The 27,853-nt window shown below is 37.3% G+C and overlaps 1 protein-coding gene across 1 annotated transcript in view; it reads left to right on the plus strand.

The window, feature by feature from the left end:
• CFTR (CF transmembrane conductance regulator) overlaps nucleotides 1–27,853 on the plus strand; it is a gene marked incomplete at both ends in the record, with an annotated part of 166,451 nt that overhangs the window by 108,074 nt on the left and 30,524 nt on the right. The window contains 5 exons of the mRNA XM_080818680.1: nucleotides 168–247; nucleotides 6,392–6,542; nucleotides 7,422–7,649; nucleotides 10,854–10,954; nucleotides 24,171–24,425. Of these exons, the coding sequence (XP_080674806.1) occupies nucleotides 168–247; nucleotides 6,392–6,542; nucleotides 7,422–7,649; nucleotides 10,854–10,954; nucleotides 24,171–24,425 (815 nt within the window). The remainder of the gene's footprint in view (nucleotides 1–167; nucleotides 248–6,391; nucleotides 6,543–7,421; nucleotides 7,650–10,853; nucleotides 10,955–24,170; nucleotides 24,426–27,853) is intronic.

The following is a 27,853-nucleotide window of genomic DNA, read 5'->3' on the forward strand; positions in this document are numbered from 1 at the left end:
TTTGTATAACACTAAACTTTTCTGATTTCTTATTTATCTTATTAAATGCTAATCCTTATTTGAGTTCTGAATGCTTCTGCTGTGATCCAGATTGATCAAATATTGATTTGTCTTTTCAAGATTACTGTTTTTTTTTTTTAAGGAATTTATCTTCCTTTATATTATAGGTGGGATTCTTAATAGATTCTCCAAAGACATAGCAATTTTGGATGATCTTCTGCCCCTTACCATATTTGACTTCATCCAGGTTTGTAAAAATAAGAATTACTAAGTGTCTTTACATTTGTCATACTTTTAAAAACAATTAGAAAAAGAGGTAAATTAAGTTTTGCTTATTTTTCTTTTGAGAGTTGAAATCCTATCTACTGTGTTAATTTTGTCAATATCAAAAGTCTTCAGGGACGCCTGGGTGGCTCAGTTGGTAAAGCGGCTGCCTTCGGCTCAGGTCATGATCCCAGCGTCCTGGGATCGAGTCCCACATCGGGCTCCTTGCTCGGCGGGGAGCCTGCTTCTCCCTCTGCCTCTGCCTGCCACTCTGTCTGCCTGTGCTTGTTCGCTCTCTCTCTAACAAATAAATAAATTTAAATAAAAAAATAAAAAAATAAAATTAAAAAAAAAAAAGTCTTCAAAATAGGCATAAATTTAGTAAATTCAGTGATAAGTTAGATACTGTTTACCAGACCCAAACCTAAGGCAATTTCCACATTTAGATATAATAGCTGTGTGCTTGGGAATGGTTTGAAAGATATAATAGACCATCTTTCCCCAAATCACTGTCTACAAAGTATGACATTCTTGACATCGGCATTACTGTTTCATGGAAGTCGTCTGTCTCCAAGGGGCCCATGTTAAAAATGAAGAGCTATTCCTTGATGGGCTGCAGTTTCAACCAATCTTATCCAATAATAATGGATAATGACCCAGATTGGCTAGCCAGCATCCTCACAGTAAGGACCATAATACAGGGACAGAAGAACAGATACATTTCCAAGCAGATGAGAGGGGAAAGAGCCCTAGTGAGGACTGTCCCTGGGTGACAGATCTGAAGAGGCCGCCAGGGCTGCCTGGCTCTGAGCGTGTATCCCTGGGGTGTGATGATTGACTGAAAGTGAGAATGAGAAGAAAAGGAAAACATGGAGATGGAGGTGACCTAGGGTATGCGTATTAGGACTCCATGAGTGGCAGGACTTAAGGAATGATGTGAGTTAATGACCTTGGCTATTGGACCAGGTTTGAAAATAGCTTCCTGTGTGGCTTAGGTCAAGCAAATACACAGTCTCCATGATCTCCTTGGAGAGACAGCTGGAACATTGCAGCCCATCTTAGCATGAGTCATTTTCTCCTCCCTCTCCCCCATAATAATACTTTATAGAGAAGACCTGTAAAACAAAATAAGAGCTACCACATTTGTGTGTATACACAACTGACATTGGCAGGTGCAGAAGAAACAGATTGTCAGTTTGCCTTATCTGCAATGATTGGCACAATTAAACATATTAACTGTTCCACATGAGCATTTTGGATTTCCTTCAGTTTCTCTGTTTAAAGATATAACTCAGTAATTGCTGCTGGAATTCTTTATCTGATGCTTTGGGGCCATACATTTGAAGGAGCATGTCCCATATCTTTCTTTAAATGCAGTTTATTTGTTCCTCATTCTAGGAGTGTAACAGACTGGTCCCAAATATAGTATTATTAAATTAGGTACAAACTGGAGCATGGACATCTTGACATGATTGCGGAAGGATTCACAAATTGGCCCTTGATAATTTTTTTTTTATTCTAGTAGTTTACTATTTTCTGAATCAGTGTGAAGCTTGCTTCAGAAATCCTGTGGGACAAAAAATTTTTGTAGTCTCTATTTTATAAATTAACACTTTTTAGAAACATGGCAATGGTTCTGAAATCCTTTCTGTTTAAGGCAATGTGAATAGTTTTTCTTCAACTTCTAATGTTTTTTTGGTTCATTTGTTGTGGTTTCACAAGTAATTTGGAAGGGCTCTTTTATTTATTTAATTTCTCTATTTTATTTATAAGAGGGCCTCACGTGAAGCATAGTATATAATAACCAAATGGCAGGAAAATCTGGTCAGTTTTGATTTTATTTAAAAATCAGTCATTCCGGGGGCTCCTGAGTGGCTCAGTGGGTTAAGCTGCTCCCTTTGGCTCAGGTCATGATCTCAGGGTCCTGGGATCGAGCCCCGCATTGGGCTCTCTGCTCAGCGGGGAGCCTGTTTCCCCCTCTCGCTCTGCCTGCCTCTCTGCCTGCTTGTGATCTGTCAAATAAATAAATAAAAATCTTTTAAAAAAATCAATACATCTCTGAAAGCTTATAAGAAATCTTTAAAAAAAAAAATCAGTCATTCGGGGTACCTGGTTGGCTCAATCAATTAAGTATCTGCCTTCAGCTCAGGTCATGATCCTGGGGTCCTTGGATCAAGTCCCTGCATCAGGCTCCTTGCTTAGTGGGGAGCCAGCTTCTCCCCCTCCCTCTGCGACTCTCCCTGTTTATCCTCGCTCACTGTTTGTCAAATAAGTAAATAAAATCTTTATAAAAAAAATCAGTCATTCATCACAGTTTTATTATAAAAAACTTGTCTAGATTGTGAGCTTCTCTGGTCATACTTAATTATGTTCATATTAAAGAAATTTATTCAATTCAAAACATTCCAGGAACAGATTTTTGCCCAGAATAAGGCATACCTTTAAAAAATTAATTTCTGTTTACTCTTTTTTCCCAACATTTAATAATGTTCTAGTAAATTTGCTTTCTGGATTGGAACGTTGTATAGTGGAAATGGAAGGTCTGGATTCTATTTCTAACCCATAAAATAAGGTAGATAAATCTGATGATGGTCAACTTCTTCGCCTCACATTGGCATACTGGAAATGGCCCATATTGACGCATGTGCTCAGGCCATCCTTAGGCACTGAGGTCAGAAGCTAATAATTTTAGCAGTGTGTGCAAAACTAAAGGCACTGGTTTAATATAGTTGATATTCTTGTTACACAAAGAAACCTTAAATCCTGTCCTAGTTTTGAATTCAGAGTGGGTAAGAAACAAGTCATTTTAGACCAGGTATATTTGTGAGACAGAGAAAAACCATGTCTTAACATCCTACTTATCTCCATGTTTGGGTGAATTTTTTTTTTATTAAATAGAAGCTGATATATTTTAAAATACCCAAATCTTCTCTTTTCAACCTTGAAACATTTAGGTCTTTAGATTTCTTCTCTCTTACCCTAATATATGATTCCACAGAGTCCTACTACATTGATTTCTTCTATGTCTTTCACATCTTCTCCCCATCAGTCATTCTATTAATCCCATTAATACCTTATTTTAAAATTCATTTATGGATTAAATTTCAAACCTGGTATTCATCTCCTTATTTTATATAGGTATTTATTTATTTATCTATCTCTATTCATTCATTAACTTACTGCAGATTTCAGAGTGATCCTTCATTCTTATCCACTCTAGTTTCCCAGGCAGTGGTAGGTACCCTTCAGTGACAGGAATGCTTTTGAGCTGGTTTCAGGGGGTGAAAATGTGCTGCCTAATTCCTGGGACCATGAATGGATGGTGCCTTGCAGCCTTTACTGTCTGTTGAAAAAAAAATTTTTTTTCCTGAAGAAGTTTAGGATTTGGGTAAGGATGATTAGGAATTAGAATTCTGTGTTCATATTTTCATCTTGTCTTGAATTCCTTCTATTTATTTTGTTGTCCTCTCATGAGTACACCTGGTCTAAAATGATTGGGTTCTTATCCACTGTGAATTAAAAACTAGAACAGAATTTAAGGTGTCTTTTCTAATGAAAATATCAAATATATTACACCAGTGCCTTTAGTTAAGCCCCAGTGCTAAATTATTAGCTTCTGACCTCAGTTCCTAAGGATGGCCTCTTATGGAGCGAATAGAATTGTTTTTCTCAATGTTTCGACTTCTTTTTCTCTTATGTCTCAGTTTGAGCTATGTTCAGGATGATTCTAATTGCTGGAAATTTATATTGTGAGTGTTTCATAATTTCCACTTGTACCCACCTTTCTCGTTTTTCTCTATGACATCTTAGGTAGTCTGTCTGCCCAGTTCTACCTATTCTATTGTATTTTCAATACAATAGGACTGCATTTTCAGTCCTAAGAATCTCTAGCATATCTAGAGCATATCAGCATATCAGCAATCATGAAAACAGAACCATCACTTTCTATAACTAATATTATAATCCAACAGCACCAAATTGGAATTATATGGTAAAAATAGCACAAGCCAAACGAACACAGTGCTGTTCACAACTGTCAACAGCAAATGAAGGATCCCAATCCTAATGGAGTCGTTGAATGTTTCTGTTACGCCAGTGCAAGAGCTTTTGTCTTTTAGACATACTGGTAGTTAAAGTGATGGTCCACTTTAATTAAATCATATTCCCTAGTTAATTGTGCTTGGAACTTAATTTTTCTCCCCACCATGCAAAGATCCTATTTCTGGAAAATAAATGTCTTTGGTTAAAAAACTGTGGTTTGTCATTGATGAAGTCTTGTCAGTAAGACAAGTAAGTAGGGTCTTTGGGGCCTTTTCATTGTATTGGTGGCATTCGTAGGGCAAGAATGGAATAGGGAAGACTGTCCTTAGATTACTGAGTCATCATGTGTACTTGGGCCAGTGACTGGCACAGTAAAGATATATCTGAGTATTTGTTGATGAGTGAGGGGGCTGGTATGGCAGAATTGATTAGAGACATGGGGGCATTTTCCCTAGAAAGATATCATTGAGAGATCATCATCTGAAGTTTTAGATGAAAGTAACAACCCACTCAAAGCAGATTTATGCAGCTGTTAGCTATACCCTTATCCCCACTGACATCTTCCAAAATGTTCTGCATTTCACTGCATCAGCTAGAAATATGCATGTGTCACCCATGGAAATTGGTAGAGAACTGGCTCACTGATTATCATATGGATGTTCTAATAAGTTTATTTTTTAATTTTTTTTAAATTTTTTTAAAGATTTCATTTCTTTATTTGACAGACAGAGATCGTAAGTTGGCAGAGAAGCAGGCAGAGAGAGAGGAGGAAGCAGGCTCCCTGCTGAGCAGAGAGCCAGATGCGGGACCCCATCCCAGGACCCTGGGATCATGACCTGAGCCGAAGGCAGAGGCTTTAACCCACTGAGTCACCCAGGCGCCCCTAAGTTTATTTTTTTAACCTTTGTTGTGACATTACTTTATTTGTATTTTATTCACATGGGTCATTGTGGAGCAAATGTTAGCAGACTTTTTTTTCTTTTTAAAGTGTATGGATTTAAAAAAAAGAGTGTATGGACTTAGTGTCATGTGGAAATATGAGAATATAAGCTTTTCACTTGATTCGGAAGAACATCAATATGGTTAGCTTGTTTCTGAGAATGCCAAGGGCTCCAGTGTTTTGGTGGATAATGTAAAGAGATATCTCTGATGGGTTTGACTAAAGCTCAAAGTTCATTTTGACAACATATAAAAGTAAATCAGCCATATCCCAAAAATCTTTTTTTGAGTCTTTAGGTCATCTCTAATTATTTTGAGGAGTGGGAATAGAAGTGTTGGGGAGGGGAGTAAACTGTATTAAATATAATTTTTAAAAACCTTAAACATGAGTCAACTGTGTTTGGAAAAACTAAGTGGCTTGTCTAAATGACAAAGCCTTCACTTAAACCAGATCTTTCTGACTCAAAAAGCTCCCAGATGAATGCCTGATTTTCAGAAATTGTCTGAACAAATCAATCCTAAAATTTCACATATATGCCAAAACTATTTCAAAATTAAAAAACATTATTTTAAAAGAAGACCAGGCTAGAAAAAAAAATCATACTCATCTATGATTATTTATCATACAGCATTTTAAGGCATATGGGAAATGAGAATATCCTGATATCCAAGAACACCGTGTTTTCAAAACTTCAGAATGTTATTCTAAGCAACCTGACAAATATTTTGAATTTTGATAGAACTTATGAAAAACACTATGTTCACATGGCTGTCTTCCTACTAGGAAGTTAGCTGCCTCTTGTTAAGAATGGAACAGAGTGGGGCGCCTGGGTGGCTCAGTCTTTAAGAGACTGCCTTTGGCTCAGGTCATGATCCCAGGGTCTTGGGATCGAGCCCTGGGATTGAGCCCCATGTAGGGCTCCCAGCTCCACTGGGAAGCCTGCTTCTTCCTCTCCCACTTCACTTGCTTGTGTTCCTCTCTTGCTGTCTCTCTCTCTATCAAATAAGTAAATAAAATCTTAAAAAAAAAAAAAAAGAATGGAACAGAGTGTGAAAAGGGTCTTTAGAAAGACATCTCTGACATACCCTTGTGTGCTTTGCAACATGAAAACATTGACTCACCCAAGTGCTTTCTCTGATCCTGTAGTTGTTACTAATTGTGATTGGAGCTGTGACAGTAGTTTCGGCTTTGCAACCCTACATCTTCCTAGCAACAGTGCCCGTCATAGCAGCTTTCATTATACTGAGGGCCTACTTCCTCCACACCTCACAGCAACTCAAGCAACTGGAATCTGAAGGTATGAAGCTGCACATACAATGCTCGCCATGGAAAATGACCATAACGGCTATTTGTGATTCTCGATCATTCACCTTCTTTTCTCACTTTTCCCCCTGCTTTTAAAATCTTGCATTATGTAACAATAAGAAGGTGTATGCAAAAGGACACAGTAAATTACAAAGCACACATAGATTGTGTTTGTTAATGACCATGGGACTTCATTTTGGTTTTAAAACAAGTGTGTGGTCTTATCAGGGCTGGCGTATAAGATGTTCATACATAATATACATAATTATATCAATTAAATTTTAAAATGATAGTGCTACTATTACTAAAGTTTTGTCTGGGTTCCCAAACAACACTAGATAAAATTTTTCAGATACCCTTTCTTTTCCCCTGGGGGCTAACTTTTTGTGTGCCCCCTGAGCACTGTTTGAGCTGTTTGGGAAGCACATTTTTCAGTAATAGCATTGCTGCTAGTGCATTTTCAGAGTTAAATACCCAGTGTGTTTCTACTGAGATTATTATCTAATTGAACTCACATAAACTTAAATAAATTGTCTTAAAAATTTTTTCTCTCAGCAGTGATTAATTTAGAATAAATTAATTGTTAAAACTTAGGATTAGCTAGGGTAGCCAAGAAATATAAATAAAACATGGTATTGATTTTATAATAAGCTCCCATCCATGGTGGCCAAGTAACAAAGGAGTCTAATTCATTTAAGATTAAAAAAAGACAACTATTCAAAGTATGGTACCAGTATGAAAAACATCTAACCAATGATATTTGGTGAATGATTACTCTTTCTTAAGCTAATCTTTTCCAGGCACCTGGTAGTAAGAATTTGCATTATGTCGCTACATCATTAGCATTGTTTTCTATGGGACTGTTTTGCAGCCAGGAGTCCAATTTTCACTCATCTTGTCACAAGCTTGAAAGGACTATGGACACTTCGGGCCTTTGGACGTCAGCCTTACTTCGAAACTCTATTTCACAAGGCTCTGAACTTACATACCGCCAACTGGTTCTTGTACCTGTCCACACTGCGCTGGTTCCAAATGAGAATGGAAATTATTTTTGTCATATTCTTCATTGCTGTTACCTTCATTTCCATTTTAACAACAGGTAATATAAACTTGTTAACTATCGAATTGACCATTTAATTTAAAACTTTGTCAATCCCAAAATGCTACATTCTCATTGGTTGAACATTTTAGATATCTTTAAATAGATTTTTGAGGGAGTTTATTAATCTGAAAATTCATTTATTGTGGGACAAATAATTTATTTGAATGAGAGCTCTATTATTTCAGCTTTACAGTTTGAAAGACACAGAGAGTGTCAGATAACAAATCTGTTATTGAAAGAAAAAAATTGTCTTTTGACTCTCATATTGGTAAAGAATCCTGGTGTCAAAAATTATAGATTTCATTTATTCAAGCGCTCTCTGAATGGGGGAAAGAAACATCCCTGTTTATACACATATGCACACAAAATGCCCCCACCCTAGTAAATTTGTTTCTTTTTACTACCAGTTGTGCAATTCACTATCCTAATGTGAATTTTACATGATGAAAAACTACCACAGAAATGAATAACTTAGATAGAAGTATTATATTCCTTTTTTTTTTTTAAAGATTTTTATTTATTTATGACAGAAAAGCATGGGGGGGGGTGGGTGGAGCTGGAGAGGGAGAAGCAGGCTCCCCGCCCAGCAGGGAGCCTGATGCAGGGCTCAATCTCAATGCAGGGTGGGATCATGACCCTGCTGAATGCAGACGCTTAACGACTGAGCCACCTAGGTGCCCAGAAGTACCATATTCTTAAAAAATAATGTCTTGGGGTGCCTGGGCGGCTCAGTGGGATAAGGCCTCTGCCTTCGGCTCGTGTCATGATCCCAGGGTCCTGGGATCAAGCCCCGCATTGGGCTCTCTGCTTGGCAGGGAGCCTGCTTCCTCCTCTTTCTCTCTGCCTGCCTCTCTGCCTACTTGTGATCTCTGTCTGTCAAATAAATAAATAAAATCTAAAAAAAAAAAAATAATGTCTTAAATTTTAAGATCTTGAATTTTAAGATCTTTGGGTGAAATACACGGAACTTTTCACCATAAGTACAATGAAACTCTGTATGAACAAATGAATTCTTCTAAGTTAAGAAGCTGAATTAACTGAGCTAGAAGTGTTGAAATAGTTTATACATGCGACAGTGGACAGATTTAGAGCACCTGCCAAATCTGAGGGATCGTTTAGTTGTTAGAAATAGAATCCTTCTCCAACAGAAGGAAGCACAGGCTGGAATCACAGGAGGGTCCCATGAAGCCCAGGGCAGGAGCATGCTGGGTCTCCAGAGGGAACAGAGGAGACGTCCTCATCTCTTGTGGCTGGATGCTGCCTGAGTGTAGTCCTCTGTGGCTGCTTCCTGTATTCTGTCTCTCTCTCTGATGACTGGTTTTCTGGGTGAACCAGAGCTGTGCCACCGTGACTGCCTATGGCCCCTTGAGTTAACAGCAGCGTTCCTTTGACCAGGTACAGAGTACTGGAAAGAACAGAAAACAGGCTCACCTTGACTGCTGCGAGAGGAGTGGGTTCCCCACATCCATCATTCTCTCAACTCACAGTGGGAAATGACTCTGTGATGAATATAAGTGAGCAGGCAAATGAACTAAAATCCTTAGTACTATAGTCAATTTTCTTCTTAGGCTCAGAATTTTAAAATTTTTCCTTTAAGTTATTTGAAACAAGATCAAAGAGGGATGAAGATTTGTTAACAGTGTGTCATGTGCTGTAAAATCATGGTTAAGGATCTGATTAAGTCCTGATATACTAGGGCGGTAGTCAAAGCATTGACAGATCACTTTAGTTCAGGACCCATCAGTCAAACCTGATTCTCAGCCAGAGTGAATGTTAGCCACCTGATGAATACCAATCCTGCTTCTCCTAGTCTTCAGCTATGATAACTTGTACATACTAGTTAGCTTCTCTAAGGCCCTCATTTTCCTCATATTGTAAATACACATGATAATAGTACCTATCTATCATATAGTTTGGGTGAGTATTAAATGAGATAATTTGTGCAAAACAGTTGGTATAGTGTTGGTTCCTACTAAATACCCATAAATATTATATTATTTATTCTTGTTATTATTAAAATTTTATCTTATTCTCATCTTAACCTTCAGAATGAGTAATATACTGGGGTTCTGATAAGTCTTACCTATTTGGAATAAATGATTTAGTATTAAAAGCACATGCCTACTGTCTATGGTTTGTCTTCTGTCAGAGGAAATGTGGAAGAAAAAATTTCAGTTAATAATAATAGGACAAATTACTTCCCCCAATTTTAGAACCCAGTAATGATCTTATCCTATGGTACACTTGCCAGGACTGACTGTCAATGGAGACTTGATAACCTGAAGTTTTAAAAACTTTTCTTTTAGAAAATTTTTATAGTCGTAAATTAGTCGTCCTCTCTAGCCCCATACATAGAAGCTATGTATTCTAATTAAACACTTAAGTATTATTCATCCTGGGCAAACTGGTCATTTTTTTAAAATATAAAATGCAGTTTTCTCCCTTTCTCAATGGCAGACCCATGAGTTTTGACTTCCTCATGAAACCCTAAGTCCACTTCGTACCCCAAAGTGTCTGATTAGTAGAGAAAGTTCTCCTCACAAAGGCAGGAGACTTATCTAATCATCTAATGGATGCTGCTCAAACCTTTCTCCTGCTTTTGACTTTTTTTTAAAGACTTTATTTATTTGAGAGAGAGAGAAAGAGAGAAAGAGCATGAGGTGGAGAGGGTCAGAGGGAGAAACAGACTCCCCACTGAGCAGGGAGCCCAATGCGGGACTCAATCCTGGGACTACAGGACCATGACCTGAGCTGAAGGCTGTCACTTAACCAACTGAGCCACCCAGGTACCCTCGTGCTTTTGACTTCTTTGTGGAGGACCTTATCCAGACATAGAAGTTTTTTGTCATTGCCCATTGTAGATTTGAAGGTATTATTACTTACAGAGGAATAGTAGAAGAGATGACCATGGTATTTACCTGATACCAGCAGCACCTTCAATATCTGACACATTTTTTTTTAAAGGGCAACTCTTTCCTAATAGTCACTCTTTAATTTAAAACATTGGTTTACTACTTAACTATATGCAAGATATTATTACTAGTGGTAGATACTGTGGTGAACTGAGATGAAAGATGGTTAAAATTAGCACAAAATTGGAATGTAACTTTAATATGATGCATGTCTTAGGAGCAGCATAAAGAGGTTCAGAGCAGAGAGAAATAACATAAAGCCTGTTTATATTTTTTTCCCCACCTATAGGTGAAGGAGAAGGAATAGTTGGTATTATTCTAACGTTAGCCATGAATATCATGGGTACATTGCAATGGGCTGTTAACTCCAGCATAGATGTGGACAGCTTGGTAAGTAATTATTATTTTTTAACTTTTATGAAAAAATTTGGACAAACCAAAAAGGATAGGTAATGACATAAGGGAGGACTACATACCCAACACCCAGCTTAGGGAATAAAACATCACAGAAGAATCAAAGACTACTATGTATCTCACTTTAGACCTACATCTCTTCCTTTCTCCACATAGACAGCCACAGTCAAGATCTTGTGCTGCAGTGAAAAACCCTTGACAAGGGATGGATACGCAGGAATGGCTGTACTAGGTTATAGAATTCACCCACATTCATCTTTACCAGATGGTGCCCAATTATTCTCAAATGTCTTGTATAAATTTATACTCCCATCAAGAGAGTTTAAGAATTCTCATCAGTCCACAGTTTCAGCAGGTTGTCAGACCTTTTAGTTTTGGCAATCAGATGGATGTGAAGTAACTACTAAAGAGATAGGACTGCTTAATACGTATTTATTGGCTTATGGGCTTCCTCTTCTGTTAATTACTTGTTTCTGTCAATTGCCCATTTTTGTAGTAGGCTGAATTTTTTCTTAATTGATTCATGAAAGTTTATGAATTCTGGGTTAATTGTCGATTCTGTATATTTTAAACATGGTCCTCTAGTCAGTGGCTTAGCTTATAGTATCTTTTGATGAAAAGAAGCTTCTAAGTTTAATGAAGTTAATTTCATTAATCTTATCCTTTATGTTTTGGTATCTTGTTTAAGAAACCCTTCCCTGTCTTGGGTTTTCCAGTTTATCAGCATTATCTTTTTCGTAGTATTCTTTTTTTTTTCCCTAAGTTTTTAAATTTCCAGTGTTTAGTGATATTTCCTTTCTCATTCCTAGAGTGTTTCTTTTTTTTTCCTTTTAAAAAAAAAAATTATTTATTTATTTATTTATTTGACGGAGAGAGATCACAAGCAGACAGAGAGGCCAGCAGAGAGAGAGGGGGAAGCAGGCCTCCCGCTAAGCAGAGAGCCCAATGTGGGGCTTCATCCGAGGACCCTGAGATCATGACCTGAGCCGAAGGCAGAGGCTTAACCCACTGAGCCACCCAGGTGCCCCTACAGTGTTTCTTTTTGCTTTCTTTCTCCCTCTTTGGGCCAATATCCCCACACATTTATATACTTTATTAGTGGGTACAAAGACCATGTTTTGGTTTCATTGTTTCTCTTATCTTGGATCTCCGGAATGCAGAGCCTGCAGTAGTATATAACTGAGTGAATACTGTGTCAGGGGCACAAATCCCATGGCAGCAAGAGTGAGAGGTAAAAGGAAGAAAGACATATTTCCCACTGTTAGTTAAAAAAATACATGATTTTCAAGAATAGCTTCATTGTCAACTTTGATTAGTCTGCAGGGAATAGCGTACTTAAAAATCAGTCATCCATTTCTGCATTTGCAGAGGGGCTAGAGAGCCAAGTTGAAAATGACCATACATATAACACCATCATTACACTTTTTGCCTAGATTCCTTCTCCAGTCTCCTAATAGGTCCCATGTTCCCAGAATGGACACGTTCATTCAGCTGTGAAAATTTTATAACCAATTCCTATCAGAAGAAATATCATCATGGGATGCCTCAGGCTCTGCCCTCAGGGAGGAGTCTGCTTGTCACTCTACCTGCCCCTCCTACTGTTCTCATGCTCTCATTCTTTCTCTCTAATAAATAAATAAAAATCTTTTATAAAAAAAGAACAAATATCATCATAAAGCAATATCTCTGGGGAAAAAACAAAACTTTTCATGCCTTCTGCCTGCCCATGTATCTAATATTTTATTTAAGCAAAGCATTTTATTAATTCATTGAAATGTAATTTAACCCTAACACGATTTATAGTAGGGTATCTCTCTTTTCCTTGAATGTTATTTTTTGGGGGTTTGACTAGCTTTTTCTGTGACTCCATTTATTTCCTCACTTAACTCTTAACACTTTTAAAGTTGGGTCTCATATTCTTAGAAATATTTCTGTTGAGGGTCTTTTGAGGGGCTCAGTCATTAAGCATCTCCCTTTGGCTCTGGGCATGATCCCCGGGTCTTGGGATCGAGCAGGGAACATTGGTGGGGCGGGGGTCCCTGCACAGCGGGGAGTCTCCTTCTCCCCTCTCCCTTTGCCTGCCATTCTCACCACTTGTGCTCATTTTCTCTGTGAGAGTGAGTATAAATAAAAGTGAGAGTAAATAAAATTTTTTAAAAAAGAAATGTTTCTGTTGAAAAATAGCAGGAGAGGAGTAAATCAGTATTGTGCTTGCATTTATTTTTTTGTTCAAATTTTCTACAACTTTGACTTTACAATTAAAATCCTCATGTACTTCACTTCTTTATCTAAAAATATCTCTTCACCTTGTATGGGGCGCCTGGGTGGCTCAGTGGGTTAAAGCCTCTGCCTTCGGCTCAGGTCATGATCTCAGGGTCCTGGGATCGAGCCCCACATCGGGTTCTCTGCGCAGCAGGGAGCCTGCTTCCTCCTCTCTCTCTCTCTGCCTGCCTCTCTGCCTACTTGTGATCTTTCCTCTGTCAAATAAATAAATAAAATTATTTAAAAAAAATATCTCTTCACCTTGTATATGCACAGTTCCTTTGCTATATTAATTTTCTTGGTTTATGAAACAACCTGTATACATTTGATGTTGAAACCTTTGTCTGGTACATTTATATTCTGCATGTCCAATCTCCATTAAAGTTCAGTGTAAAAAAAATAGTTTGTTTAAGGTATGTTGTTTTCTCTAAGTTTTTCGCATGGCATTCCTGAGCTTTGTAACCCTGTGCTTTGATATTGTGTCTTTGATCTTATTTTGCAAAGAACTATTATATTATAATACAGCCTATGAAAAGTATCAATATTTGCATTTGATCTCATTTTAAAAAGTCATGTTCTTTTGTTTAAATATCAAAGTGATCATGTTAGTTTTCATTTCCCTGCCAAATATATAAGCAGTCTTTCCTGGGCCCCTGTGGATATTCATCTAGTTATTAATATTAATTCCCTTTTTTACCTCTACCCCTACTAAAGTTGTACAGTAATCTTGTTGTTTTCACCTGGCATATGTTGTGGGTAGGAGGGGAGATAGCTGTGCCCTCAAATGCTACATCTGTGTGATGTTAACACTGAAGGTCCTTGTGACCTCTGAAGGAGAAATTCAATGTGTTCTCATGTTACATTACTGAATGTCTTAACTGAATTTAGATCTGAGTTTAAATGCAGTAAAGAGGGTGTTTCGTGTGATGTGGATTTCCAGTTTTCCAGTGCAGGGCTACTCTGAAAAAAAAAAAAAAACAAACAAACAAAAAACAAACAAAAAAAACTATCTTTAGACTTAGAGTATTTCATTTACCTCTCTAGCCTAGTTTAGACACGGGCACAGAATCAAACATAAACAGAACTATGAAGTTATAAAACGGCAGAATGACTTTTCTTTTACTGCTCATCAGTTGCTTACAACCAGGTGCCTGGATTTTATTAGCTTTCAGCCAGTAAGGGTAATATTTGCATGATAACACTTCCTCATTGTTACTTCATGTCACTTTGTAACTGACTGCACATCTCAGTTATCAACACTCAAAGCTGACCAAAAACCCTTTGGTTACATATTCCTAATAAATTCTTCATTATATTCCCTACGATAGTTCTTTCCCACCTTCTTATCTTTTCTCAGGAGCTCTGGTAGTTCTACCCCCTGCACTCTCAGCCAATGACCTTGCTACATACTTCGGAGAAAAAAATAGATGCAACCAAAAAGAATTTCCTTATTTCTCTCTACCAGTTGCATCAGCCTATTCACCTCTACTCATATGCCCTACCTTCCCTCCGTGTCTTTATTCCTATTTAAAGGCCAGTAATACACAATTAACTGCTCTTTGTGGGACCTCTGTCCCCATCATAAAACTACCTTCCCTTGATGTATAACTTGCACCTCTTTTCTTTGATCTATTTATAGCACAATTTCTTGAAAGAGGGCCTGTCTCCATTTCCTCCTTCCCATTCTTGCCACAGCCTACTTCACTTTGTTTGCATCGGCCCCATGACTCATGGCCAACATTTTGCCAGATCCAATGTCCTTGTCTCCCTTACCCTCTCAGCAGTACTTATGCCATAGACAAATCCTTCTTCTGGATACTTTCTTCTCTCACCACCATGACGTTCCTCCTGCCAGTCTCTGCTGCCTCTTGGGCTCCTCCTTACTTCTCTTTGCCGGCCCCTCCTCTTCCTACCAGTCTCTGAACATTAGCTATATTCCAGCCCTCTTCTATCTGTCTTCTCTCTAGCTGCTGCCATCTAACTCTGTGCTATAGAAACCATCTCTCCATCACTCATTCATATCTCTAGTCTAAACCAGACTCTCTGAAGATGCACTACAACTTGATGCCCCTCTGTGTTTAGAAAGCACAATGATAAGAATGTCTTCCAGTAAACTTGACATTTTGGGGCCTAAGTTCTTGTCTAGAATCTCCCCAAAATACAACATATGGTATCATGAGACCATTAAAAGGGAACAAAACTTCTGTTCTACCTACTAATTTGTCTGGTTTTATATAGTAGTTTGGAAAGAAAAATTATCTGAACATTGTCACCTTATGAATGATACAGATTAGTAGGCTGTGAGTCACCCAGAAATTTAAAAAAATAATAAAATTGCCAGAGAGTCAAATTTAATAATTCTCACTGAAAAACCCCCATTATAGGGAATTTCCAATTATTTCAGTTGATATCATGATATTTTAAATACTGTTATTTCAAATTCACTCTTCATTTATGTATATAAATGTGTATATGTGTATATGTCTATTTATTTGATTTGTGTATTTTATACCATTCTGTAGATGGGGTGAAAAGGAAGTATTAATTCCTTTTAACTCCATACCTCAAGTACTAAATGAATTACATTTGTTATTACTAAAGCTAATGTTTTAAATTTTTGTATTTTTTTTTAAAGCAGATTTTATTTATTCATTTGAGAGAGAGTGAACAAGAGAGAGAAAGAGAACAAGCCAGGGGAGGGGTGGAGTTAGAGGAAGAAGCAGACTCCCCTCAGGGCAGGGAGCCCAATGTGGGGCTCCATCCCAGGACTCCGAGATCATGACCTGATCTGAAGGCAGATGCTTAACTGACTGAGCCATCCAGGAGACCCATTTTTTAATATTCTTAACGAATCTGTATACTAATTTATTTTCTTTGGACTCACGAGATACCTGCCATTTTTAGTACCCTAAAGTGTCTTTTTGTCCTATTTTTAGCTATGTAAGCAATTACATATTTTAAACAGGCAATGTATATACCTATATTTCTGAATCCATGAATGAATGATAATTAAATAAATAAGAGTTAGAATGGGTGCAGAGGTAATGTTTCAAACTTAGCAACATCAAGCCATCTGGTGACTTGTGGATTACCCACACTCAAAGTTGGTTTGAATGAGGCAGTTGACAATTCATGTATTTTTCAGGACTGTCTACCACTTAGTGAGCATAACTAAAAGATCTGAGCATGTGAATAGTATCCTGCTTCCTTAATTCTCTAACTATAGCAGCAGATAAGACATGCCTATTGTACTATGTGTTCCTAATAAGACAAGGGGAAGGAAACCACCAGGATGAGAGGGAAGACTGTGTATCTGCAGGGCTCACATTTAGATTCCAGTTAATGAGGCTCCAGAAAGTTCTTGCGAGAGTGATGCAATCTGAGAAGAGTTTTGTGTCAATAGAGACTCCCTCTGTTTCTCCTTTATCCTTTTATCACCTCTGGTTTTTTGGATTCCGGTAAACATCAAGTGACTGATGGTACAGTAACCAACAAGAGAACAAAAAAGGGGAACCTGGCTTCTCTTCATTGCACCTGATGCCCAATTCTCTAGTATTGAACCCAGTTTTGCTCCAAGAATTTGAGGGGAGGATTCAGTTCTCCTCTTTCCCCCTTCCTTCAATGGTCTGTTGATCATATCTTTCTTTGTTTTTCTGTCCTCATGAGGCTTTGTAGCATGTTTTCCATTCATGACATCTGTCCCAAGACTTCTTTTCTTCCAAACATGTCCTTTCTGTCCTACAGAGTGGCTCTTCTACTCTGCATTCCACTCTTGCTTTATCACCAAGATGTGTGGTCTTAGTCTAGTCATCACCCCCACTGAGGGCTTCACATTTCTCTCTGTAAAAGGAAACAGTTTGGTTACAAATTTTTTTTTAAGATCCATGTTAGCTCTGACATTCTCTTCTGAATCCAATCTTTCATATGAAAGATTTCAAGTCTTGATTGGCATAGATGTAGGCATTATTCCAGATGTCCACAGGAATCAGACTTATCTGCCACTGTCCTTCACCACCAAACTCCACTGATTAAGTCATTTACCACTGCAGTTGTTGGAGCAGAACAAAGAACTGAACCAGTGTGTTATTAGAGCCAACAGAGAAAGTGCCATTGAGATGCTCTAGAGTCTTGAGTTTGTAGGGGAGGCTTATGAGAGCCATAAAGGATTGCTGGAGTGTTGGGAAGTTGAGAAAATTTGTTGAGTTTTGTGACTGTCACTTTAACTTCCTGGGTTTAGGTTTTTTCATTTGTACCAAGAATGAAAGGATTAGATCAGAAGTTCTCAACCTCAACACCACACGAGGAAACTTTACAACAATATAGATTACTCGGGTCCTGTAAGATCAATTAAATCATTTCTCCTGGTCAGGGGCAGCGTGACTGGGGATGATGTCTATATTTTTTAAAGTGTTCCAGGTGATTCCAATGTGTATCTAGACTTGTGAATCACTGGAGTAGATACTCTCTAACATTCATTTTAGCTCTGACTTCTTGTGTGGGTCATAAGAGGAGGTCAGCAAACATTTTCTATAAAGGGTTGGATAGTTACTATTTTCAGCTTTGTGAGCTATATGGTCTCTATGGTAACTCCTCAACTCAACCTTTGTAGGGCAAAGCTAATATAAACAATTGAATGTAGCTGGATTTGACCATTGGTCCATAGTTTTGCTGGTCTCTGGTCTATGGAATAGAATTTAGTTTGGAATTGATGGACCACCAGCAAATCATTTTTGCCTTATATATTAACTAGTATATCTATAATAGGATATAAAAGGATGATGCTTAGTAACAGTACTTTGGGGAAGCCAAAATATTTCAAAATTAAGATGTTTAGAGAAAATCTTATTTAATTGTATAAACCTTGAAAAAATATTTTGATATGATATTTTAGACTCCTCTTCCTGAGATTTTCTTTGAAATACTTTTAATGGACACCACATGCACTCAATTTTATTCATCAAGTACTTGCTGATGGCCTGTCATTGCTTTTAAAAAATAGTAATACCAGACAGAGTGTAAGTTCAAGCTTGAGTAGTGGATTCAGTAAGTGATATGATATTTTTCAAATTAAAGGGTAAATTTAAGAGTTCTTCCTGCCTATTGGCACACTTAGTACCATGATTACTGACATTGTTAATTACCGAAAATAGACACCAACATATTTGATACCTCTATGTTTCTTGGGTTATTCCTTTTGTCATTAGCTGTGATAGATTTTCTTTCTCTTATTTTAAGAACACCATTTCTATTACTTCTTGCAGTCAGAAAAAGTAACATCGATATGCCATGTGATTTGCCACAGGTTGGCAGTAAACAGTTTGTGTAGCTAGCAGGCTATAATAATTTACAAAGACTTCGAGTGTATAGTACACTATAAGTAGCTCACTTATGCTGTTAATAATTTATAACAATGCAGTCCTTGACTGACTTTTTTTTTTAAGATTTTATTTATTTATTTGACAGATAGAGATCACAAGTAGAGGCAGGCAGAGAAAGAGAGAGAGAGGAGGAAGCAGGCTCCCTGCTGAGCAGAGAGCCCGATGTGGGGCTCGATCACAGGTCCTGGGATCTTGACCCGAGCCGAAGGCAGAGGCTTTACCCACTGAGCCACCCAGGTGCCCTCTTGACTGACTTTTTAAATGCTCTAGGAGCATAAGTGATAGACACAGAAGGATAGACTAAAGTTTCAGGAATATGTTTTAGGTAGAGAAAATGTTTACATGATAACCATTATCTCATAAGTCTATGTGCATAGCCTAAAGATTATGCTAATGACTGTAATGTGGCTTTGGGTCATAGGCTGTGTTAGTGAGTCCTGAAAAAACATTTTGTTTGGACCTAGCAGGAAGGATCTACCATGTAAAACCTCCCTTTTGTATACTTCATGGTTCGAAAATATCTCTTGTAAAATGTGTGAAGTTCTTCACCTTGTATCAGTTTTGCCAATGATTCTCCTCACATTTATTTCTTGTGATTCTCCTAAAAAACCAGTTGTGAAATCTCTGTAAGTGTTGCCCACCAGATGTCGGGCTTAGGAAATATATTTTTTATTATCATGGCTCTTCTGGTATTAAGCATATAGTTTTGGTGTCCATGCATAATTTTGATGCCCTGTTTTCTACACAACCCACAGGATAAAAGGAAATAGAGCAAATATTTTTGTGGAGGAGGAGAGTCTGGCTTTCTGACTTATTCTAGAAAAGGTCTTTAAGAATTTTCTTCCCTCATCGTCAACAGAGAGGGAAAAGGAAAGTCAGGAATCACTCCCCCCCCCCCCCCCCCCCACTGAACACATCACTTATAAAATAAGGTTGTCATAAAGCTGTGGAGCTTTCTTTTCATTAACCATCACATTGCCTAAAGACTTTGTTCTTCTGATGCTTAGATTAGAAACTTGAGAAGTTATTATAAAGATAATGAGATTCGGTGTTAAAGATTGATTTGGGAGAAGTTTTGGAACATAACAAATTTAAATAACAAAGCCAGAAATTAATTAACTAGTTAATTAATTTTATTATTTTTTTTTAGCAAAACCAGAAATTGAAAGCAGCCATTTCTCAAGTAAAAATCCCACCTCATTTTGGCTAAACTCTAATTTTATAGAAGTCTGTACAGGTGATCTCAGGTTTTCCTCTTCACATGAAGAACATGTTGAGCATCTCAGTGCCTGAGTCTCATTTTGCCTTCATTGTTTGTTTCTGAAAATCTAAGACAAATGCTCTCACCTAAGCTGGTAATGGCTACTTTGAGACTTTTCCTGTCAGGGGGCCAGGCAGAACTGTTCCTCATTCCTCCTCAGGAACACCCTTCACTGCGCAGGAAGAGGCAGCTCGTCCACAGTCTGCAGTCACTCTGAGAATTACCAAATCTGAATTTCCGTCCAGTGGCACAGTGGTTTTTACATATCACCTGACAGTGTTAATAGACATTCTAAATTAGAAAAAGGATTAAGTTAAAATAAAAAGCTCAATTGAAAACAACTAGATGAGACTAAAAATAGTTTGGTATGCCGCCATTTCCTTCAAATCCAAATAGCAGTGTCTGCTTTCAGACTGAGAAGCTGAGAGGTACAATGGCAGCCTCCATTGCCTGCTGAGGCACTCACCACTGTCATTCACCCTGCCCAGATATTGCTTTCTGCAGATGAGGTAGAACAATGGGGTCACTCATCCTTAACAAAGATTTATTAAGGGACTGCTTGGTGCTAAGCCCTAGATGGGGAGGATACAACAAGGAATGCTTTGAATAAGGTTACTGTAATAGGCAGTGTGGGCTCAACCAGAAGCCTGTGGAGGATCAGCTTTAGATCCTCTCTCTTGCATGGACACCATCTGAGGCCCCATACTTAATTATAAATGCATAATTTTGATGCGTTCACATAAGAAGAAACCCTTCAATTATTTAAGCTTTAGTTTCCACCAAACTGGGGTCCATCCCTGGTCAGCCATGAATCTTTGGCTATGAAATCAAGTGTGTAAGAAGTATGACTCTCCTTTTGCTGTAGTTGAATTTCTTTTCTGCTTGAATACATGTGCTGCGGAGTGCAAGAAGCAATCTCAACATGTTCAGAAATTTTGCTGGAAGTGAATCTAAATTCTGAATGGAGTTTACAGAATGCCAATGCACTGGGGGAGGAAGCATCTGGCCCTAGGTTTCTCCTTGTCCGTGCTGTCTCTGAGGCATTGACGTTGCTCTTTGACCTAGAGGTGTACAGTCCATGGAGACTGCATCTTTGTTTTTCTGATCCTGATTGTGAGCCCTACTTTGATGAGTTCTCTCTCAACTTCTCCTATGACCAAGGCATGGAAGACCCTGAGGGACCAAAGGATTGGGATTTGGCTTTCATCTAGCACCACTCTGAAAATAAAGGGAAGTCTAAAACTGTCTGGATCTAGACATGCCAAGCACCCATGTCCATTCTACTGCTTCCATGCTATTCCATATACTGGAAGTTTCTCTAAGGCATGCCTCATTCCTGGGCTTCACCTTGATATTAAGGCATAGGCCTCCTGTGTCCAAAAATTCCCCAAATCTACTCAAGGATAGAACTAGAGTTTGGTTGCAAGTCAGGACTCCTTTTTAAAGGAATTGGTACCTAAGTCTTCTTGTTTCCCCATTCATGAGTCAGATTGTGGGGTGAAGAGAGGAGCTGTTTCTCATCCATCATAAATTCATCTATGGCTACTGTTTTTGCATAAACACTGCTTTGAGTCTTTTAAGCTTTGATTTTTGAAACTTAATAGCCAATATTCAGGTGGCTCAAAATTTTCAAACTATCCATCACTATTCCAAAAGCCAATCTTTGAAACTTGAAGGACCAAAATTCATTTTTCCACTCTGGTTCTGTTGTGGCTTCTCCTTTAAAAAGCAGTGGAAGTAGAATGCGCCAGTTAGAGAGCCTGTGAGGGACAAGGAATTAGTAACTTATAATATTATCTGGCCACATTATCTATTCAGTAACAGCATTTCAGTGGTTGCAAAACTTGCCATAATGCAGGCGTCTGCACTAGCCACCTTTCTGTCTCATCAGAAAATGTCCTAACCCGCTGAACTGAATGGGTGTCTGCTTACATGCTATGGATCAGTGCCTATTGTTAAGACGAACTTGTTCTTGGTCAGGGATATTTGACTATGCTGTGGGTAATTAGAACAGTCTGTTTTGGGGTCACTTTAAGCAACTAGACTGTAGGGAAGATGATGAGTTGAAAATTTCATTTTCTAAATTTTTTTAAAAAGATTTTTTTTTTTTAAATTTGAGAGAGAGAATAAGAGAGAGAGAGAGAACTTGAGAAGAGGGAGGGTCAGAGGGAGAAGCAGACTCCCTGCCAAGCAGAGAGCCTGATGTGGGATTCGATCCCGGGACTCCAGGATCATGACCTGAGCCAAAGGCAGTCACTTAACCAACTGAGCCACCCAAGTGCCCCATTTTCTAAATTTGATCGGTACCTTCCATTTACTAATTTGATATTATAAGTTCTAGGTTCACCCTCAGTGGTAAGCCTCACTAATGGAGTACATAATTTGCTATACTCTTTACAACTCCTTATGCAAAAAAAAAAAAAAAAATTGTATACATTTCAGTGCTGCTAAAATAATGGTTTTAAATGTCATTTTCTAATAGTACTACCTAAAATTTTGAGTAGTTTAGATAGCAATATTTAAGTGTTTTGCTTACTGTTTGGAAGTATTAAGATGTAAAGGTTTTTTTTAATATGGTGTCTTTTCTGATGTGCTAAAGCATTTAACAAAGACTAGTTTAGAATTCTTCGCAGCATTGACATGCAGAAATGTCAACAGACTTACTTTATTTCATAAAATTAAGCTTCATTTTTGCATTTCTCTCAATCATTTCAAGAGTGTAATATTATTCTTATGCAGGATAAATACAATAAAATATTTTAAATGCATTTTTTAAAAAAATTTTACTTATTTAATTGACAGAGAGAGAGAGCGAGCACTGGCAGGGAGGAGTGGCAGGCAGAGAGATAGGGAGAAACAGGCTCCCCGCTGGGCAAGGAGCCCAATGACAGGCTTAATGGGCTTAATCCCTGGGGTCATGACCAGAGCTGAAGGCAGAGGCTTTAATTGACTGAGCCACCCAGGAGCCCCAAGAGGGTTGAATTCTTGACCAAGGAAAGCCAGAATCAGTAATTACTTTAAAGACAAATTAAAAAAAAAAAAAAAAAAAGGCAGTGAATTTCCTTCCAGTAAGTTAGTAATTCCTGGGCGGGGCTGAGCCATTAAGGAGTATATCTATTAAAAATAGGAATTGAGGGGCGCCTGGGTGGCTCAGTGGGTTAAAGCCTCTGCCTTCAGCTCAGGTCATGATCCCAGGGTCCTGGGATCGAGCCCCGCATCGGGCTCTCTGCTCAGCGGGGAGCCTGCTTCCTCCTCTCACTGCCTGCCTCTCTGCCTCCTTGTGATCTCTGTCTGTCAAATAAATAAATAAAATCTTTAAAAAAAAAAAATAGGAATTGAGTGAATTCAAAGTCTTCAACGCTTTCTTGTTGTTCATTTACTGATTCATATATATGTAATCATTCACATATTCATTTGTTTATTCTTTTATGGATTTTTCAAATATTAAGGTACCTATTATTTGTAAGTCTATTTTAAAAATTATATTCAAAATTCCAATAAATCATAACTAGCCAAAGGAACATGTTCTTGTTAAAGAATTTAAGCACCTTTGAGAAATAGTTGAGCTCTTTTATTTCTGTATACATTCAAGATATACTTTGTTAATGTTACATGAATAGATTTATAGAGCAACCATGTATTTAATTTCAAATACAACTTTTATATGCAGTGACATTTTACAGGGTCAGCAATGGAAATTGATCTGTAAGTAATTTATATAAAAAATATAATTATTTAACCACAGATATAGGACAATGACTTAAATTTGTTTTAAGATTATTGTGAAGTAATTCAATATTTACTAAGCATCACTTGCCACCCAGCTGACATACAGAATTATAGACAGTTTTTCAGGCAGTTTGAGAGAAAGATGAGAATCTTCAGTAGTGGTTTTGAGGCATGGGATGTTTTATTATAATATACCAATTGTACAACAGTGTGCAGTGTTGCTCATAGTTGAAGAAAAAATTTCCCCCTGACATCATCTATCCCTTTGAGTATAATTTGGCCATTTATGTGTGGCTTGCATAACTGAATTAAATGATCATAAAAATAAACAGGTCTATACAGAGCCCATTTATATAAATCTTTGTTAATTTTCTTTGGTTAAGCTTTTAATTATATCCAATTATTTCCTGTTAGTTCATTGAAAAACCTCCTGATAAATAACCAGGTGACGATGAGCAGCGTCACGTCTTACATGTTATTTTTTAAGAAATCATCACACTAATTATGACATTGCCTACAGTTATTAAACAGACAAACATAAAATGCTGTTATTTCATTTCAGATGCGATCTGTAAGCAGAGTCTTCAAGTTTATTGACATGCCAGCAGAAGAAAGTAAACCACCCACCAAGTCATTCAAACCATCCAAGGATGTCCAGCTCTCAAAAGTTTTGATTACTGAGAATCATCATGTGAGAGAAGATGACATCTGGCCCTCAGGGGGCCAAATGACTGTCAAAGACCTCACAGCAAAGTATATAGATGGTGGGAATGCCATATTAGAGAATATTTCCTTCTCAATAAGTCCTGGCCAGAGGGTGAGATTTAAATATTCCTTGCTTTGTTTGACCTGTGCTTAGTAAGTAAATCTCAGGAGCCTCAAGCAATGTGTTGGTAAAATCCATGGGTAACCTTATTATTGTAGACTAAGGCCAATACTGAATATACATCTTTCAAGTTATTAATTATGAAGCCATTATTTTTTCATATGCTATTTAGTTTGCCGAGGCCAGAAACAATATAGTTGGTTCATTTTAAATGTGGTTCTACTTGTAGAATATCTAATCGATTGCTAGGTTATTAACTAAAAGAAGCTGTTGAAGAAGCCAAAATTATCACATGTTCTAAATTTTGCATCTTGAAACTGTTTTCCATTTCAGGTAAGAGAAATATTTTGTTGTTGACGCTATCTAATTTCTTCATGAATTTTACCTAATTGACACTCTCAAAAAAGTGGTATTTTTCTTCTTAGTTTTGTTCAGTTTGTTTATTTGGAATTCTAATCAAGGTAGGGATTATTTAGATTTTTTCCCCAGTAATTTACCAAGCAAGATCTATTTACAAAGCAACAATTTTATTGTTTAATAAGCAAAAATAACCATGTATTATTTTGAAGAAGTCCTCATAGATCTCAGCCCTGGGCTGAGTACGTGGATGGTATTTAGATATACCAATTCTGGAACTGATTCTTGGAGAAAGGGGCAGTTATTCTCATATTTCATGTCCTAGAAATGTGGTGTTGTATTTTATATTTTAAATTATTTCAAATTATAGTTTATATTTCAAATCTCTTATTGTGGGCTGCTCCATAAATCTAGATAGAATTATTATATTCTTTTGATTATTTTTAAAAATTGAGATAGAATACAATAGAGCCACTTCTCTTGAAAACTGAATTTTAAAACTTTCTTTCTTGGTGGTTTAATTTCAAATAGAGATTTTTTTTACCATTGAAATAATGGTCAGTAAGCTTTGTTAGGCCACCATCACTGTCACCAACATAGATTATTATCACTTACTTTGATCCATTGGTTTAGGGATATTTCATAATTTGATGCATTGGAAAAAATTCTATTAAAGAAAATATAGGGTGAGGAAGAATGTTTCTGTATACCATGCTAAATGGCTTGAAATGGCACAGCAGAAATTTTGGCTCTCCTTTTTAATCTTATTGTTAAGATAAATGAATTCACATACTACTAAAATTACCTCTTTATTATATTTTTGCTCATCAAGAATGGGGTTTGTTTTTTTTCCTTTTTTTGAGAGAAAATAGTTTTTTTAAGTTTTTATTTTTATTCCAGTTATTTAACATACAGTGTTATATTAGTTTCAGGTGTATAATATAGTGATGCAACAGTTCCATACAATACCTGGTGTTCATCACAAGTGCCCTCCTTAATCTCCATCACCTGTTTAACCCATCCCCCAGCCCACCTCTTCTCTGGTAACCATCACTTTGTTCTCTATAATTTCAAGTCTGTTTCTTAATTTCTCTCTCTTTTTTCCTCTTTGCTCATGTCTTTGTTTCTTAAATTCCATGTATGAGTGAAATAATATGGTATTTGTCTTTCTATGACTTACTTTGTTTAGTGTAATACTCTCTAGCTCCATTTATGTCATTGAAAATAATAAGATTTCATTCTTTTTCATGGTTAAAAAAATATTCCATTCCATTGCACTACTGGGTATTTACCCTAAAGATACAAATGTAGTGATTCAGAGGGGCATGTGCACCCCAATAGTTATAGCAGCAATGTCCACAGCAGCCAAACTATGGAAAGAGACTAGGTATCTATCAACAGACGAATGGATAAAGAAGATGTGGTGTGTGTATACACACATACATATATATATATGTACATATGTATGTACATATACATACATACACATATATATATACACATACACACACACACAATGGAATATTATGCAGCCATCAAAAACCCTGAAATCTTGCCATTTGCAATGATGTGGGTGGAACTAGAGGGTATTATGCTAAGTGAAATAAGTCAATCAGAGAAAGACAATTATCATATGATCTCAATGATATGAGGAATTGGAGAAACAAGACAGAGGATCATACGGAAAGGGAGGGAAAAATGAAACAAGATGAAACCAGAAAATGAGACAAACTGTAAGAGACTCTTAATCTCAGGAAACAAACTGAGGGTTGTTGGAGGGGAGAGGGTGGGAGGGATGGGGTGGCTGGGTGATGGATATTGCGGAAGGTATGTGCTATGGTGAGTGCTTTTAATTGTGTAAGACTTGATGAGTCACAGACCTGTACCCCTGAAATAAATAATACATTATATGTTAATAAAAAATAAAAAATATTCCATTACATGGATAGATATATAGATAACATCTTCTTTATCCATTCATCAATCAGTGGACACTTGGTTTGCTTCCATATCTTGGCTATTATAGATACTGCTGCTGTAAATATAAGCATACATGTATCCCTTTGAATTAGTGCTTTTGTGTTCTTTGGGTAAACACCTGGTAGTATGATTGCCAGGTTGTAGAGCAGTTCTATTTTTTAACTTTTTGAGGAATCTCCATACTGTTTTCCACAGTGGCTCTATCGATTGACATTCCCAACAACAGTGAGAAAGAGTGCATTATCTGTATTTCTGTGGTGTTGGTTGTTTTTTCTCTTCTCTCATTTGTGATTTTAGAGAGAAAACAGTTTTAAATCAGGATAAATGGAAAGATTGGATTTGGATTAAATTTATCCCTTATACTAGAATGAGGTTGTTTGCATTGTTCAAGTTATGCTTTAGAACTATGTAAAATTAATTATTTGCCTTTGTTCCTCCCTTGCATTGAGAAAACAATGAATTAAGTATTCTCTTTTGCTTTGCACATAAGTGAATGCCACAGGAAGCTGAGAATGTCCTTGAGACCACCATGATAGATTCCAAAAGTGATGTCAAGTTACAAACGATAGCAGCAAATAGGTTGATATAAACCAGAGTGAAAAGCCCTGGTAAATTATTTCCTTTCCCTCTTCCTGACACCCTCCCAACCCTTTGCTTTAGTGATGCTCAGTTGCCCACTAAATTAAATTCAACCAAGTCCTAGTGGAGTGACAGAATTTGCAGAGTCCTTATTTCTATAGGTAGTTTCCTTGATGTAAAAGTAATAACGAGAGCTACTGTAAAATGAGGAAGAAGCAGTATGCTTAGGCACTTCATGTTCTCTGAACCTTTATATAGAAAATAGGTCATGTGTGTTAGGTAACTATTCTTTGCAAGGAATGGTAGGTTCTTTTGGAGGAATTGAAGATTACTTACATAAGGCTACATATCTTGCCATCGAAAGAGGGAAACTAAAGTTTATCAAGTGCTTATCATGTCCTAGGCACTGTTTAAAGACATTTATTTGCTATCACATTTGATCTTATTTTAATTCCAAAGGTAGACATTATTACCTCTTTTGTGCAGTGGAAGAAACTGAATTT

The sequence above is a fragment of the Martes martes genome (assembly GCF_963455335.1).
Source record: "Martes martes genome assembly, chromosome: 11".
In the NCBI taxonomy this organism is placed as follows: domain Eukaryota; kingdom Metazoa; phylum Chordata; class Mammalia; order Carnivora; family Mustelidae; genus Martes; species Martes martes.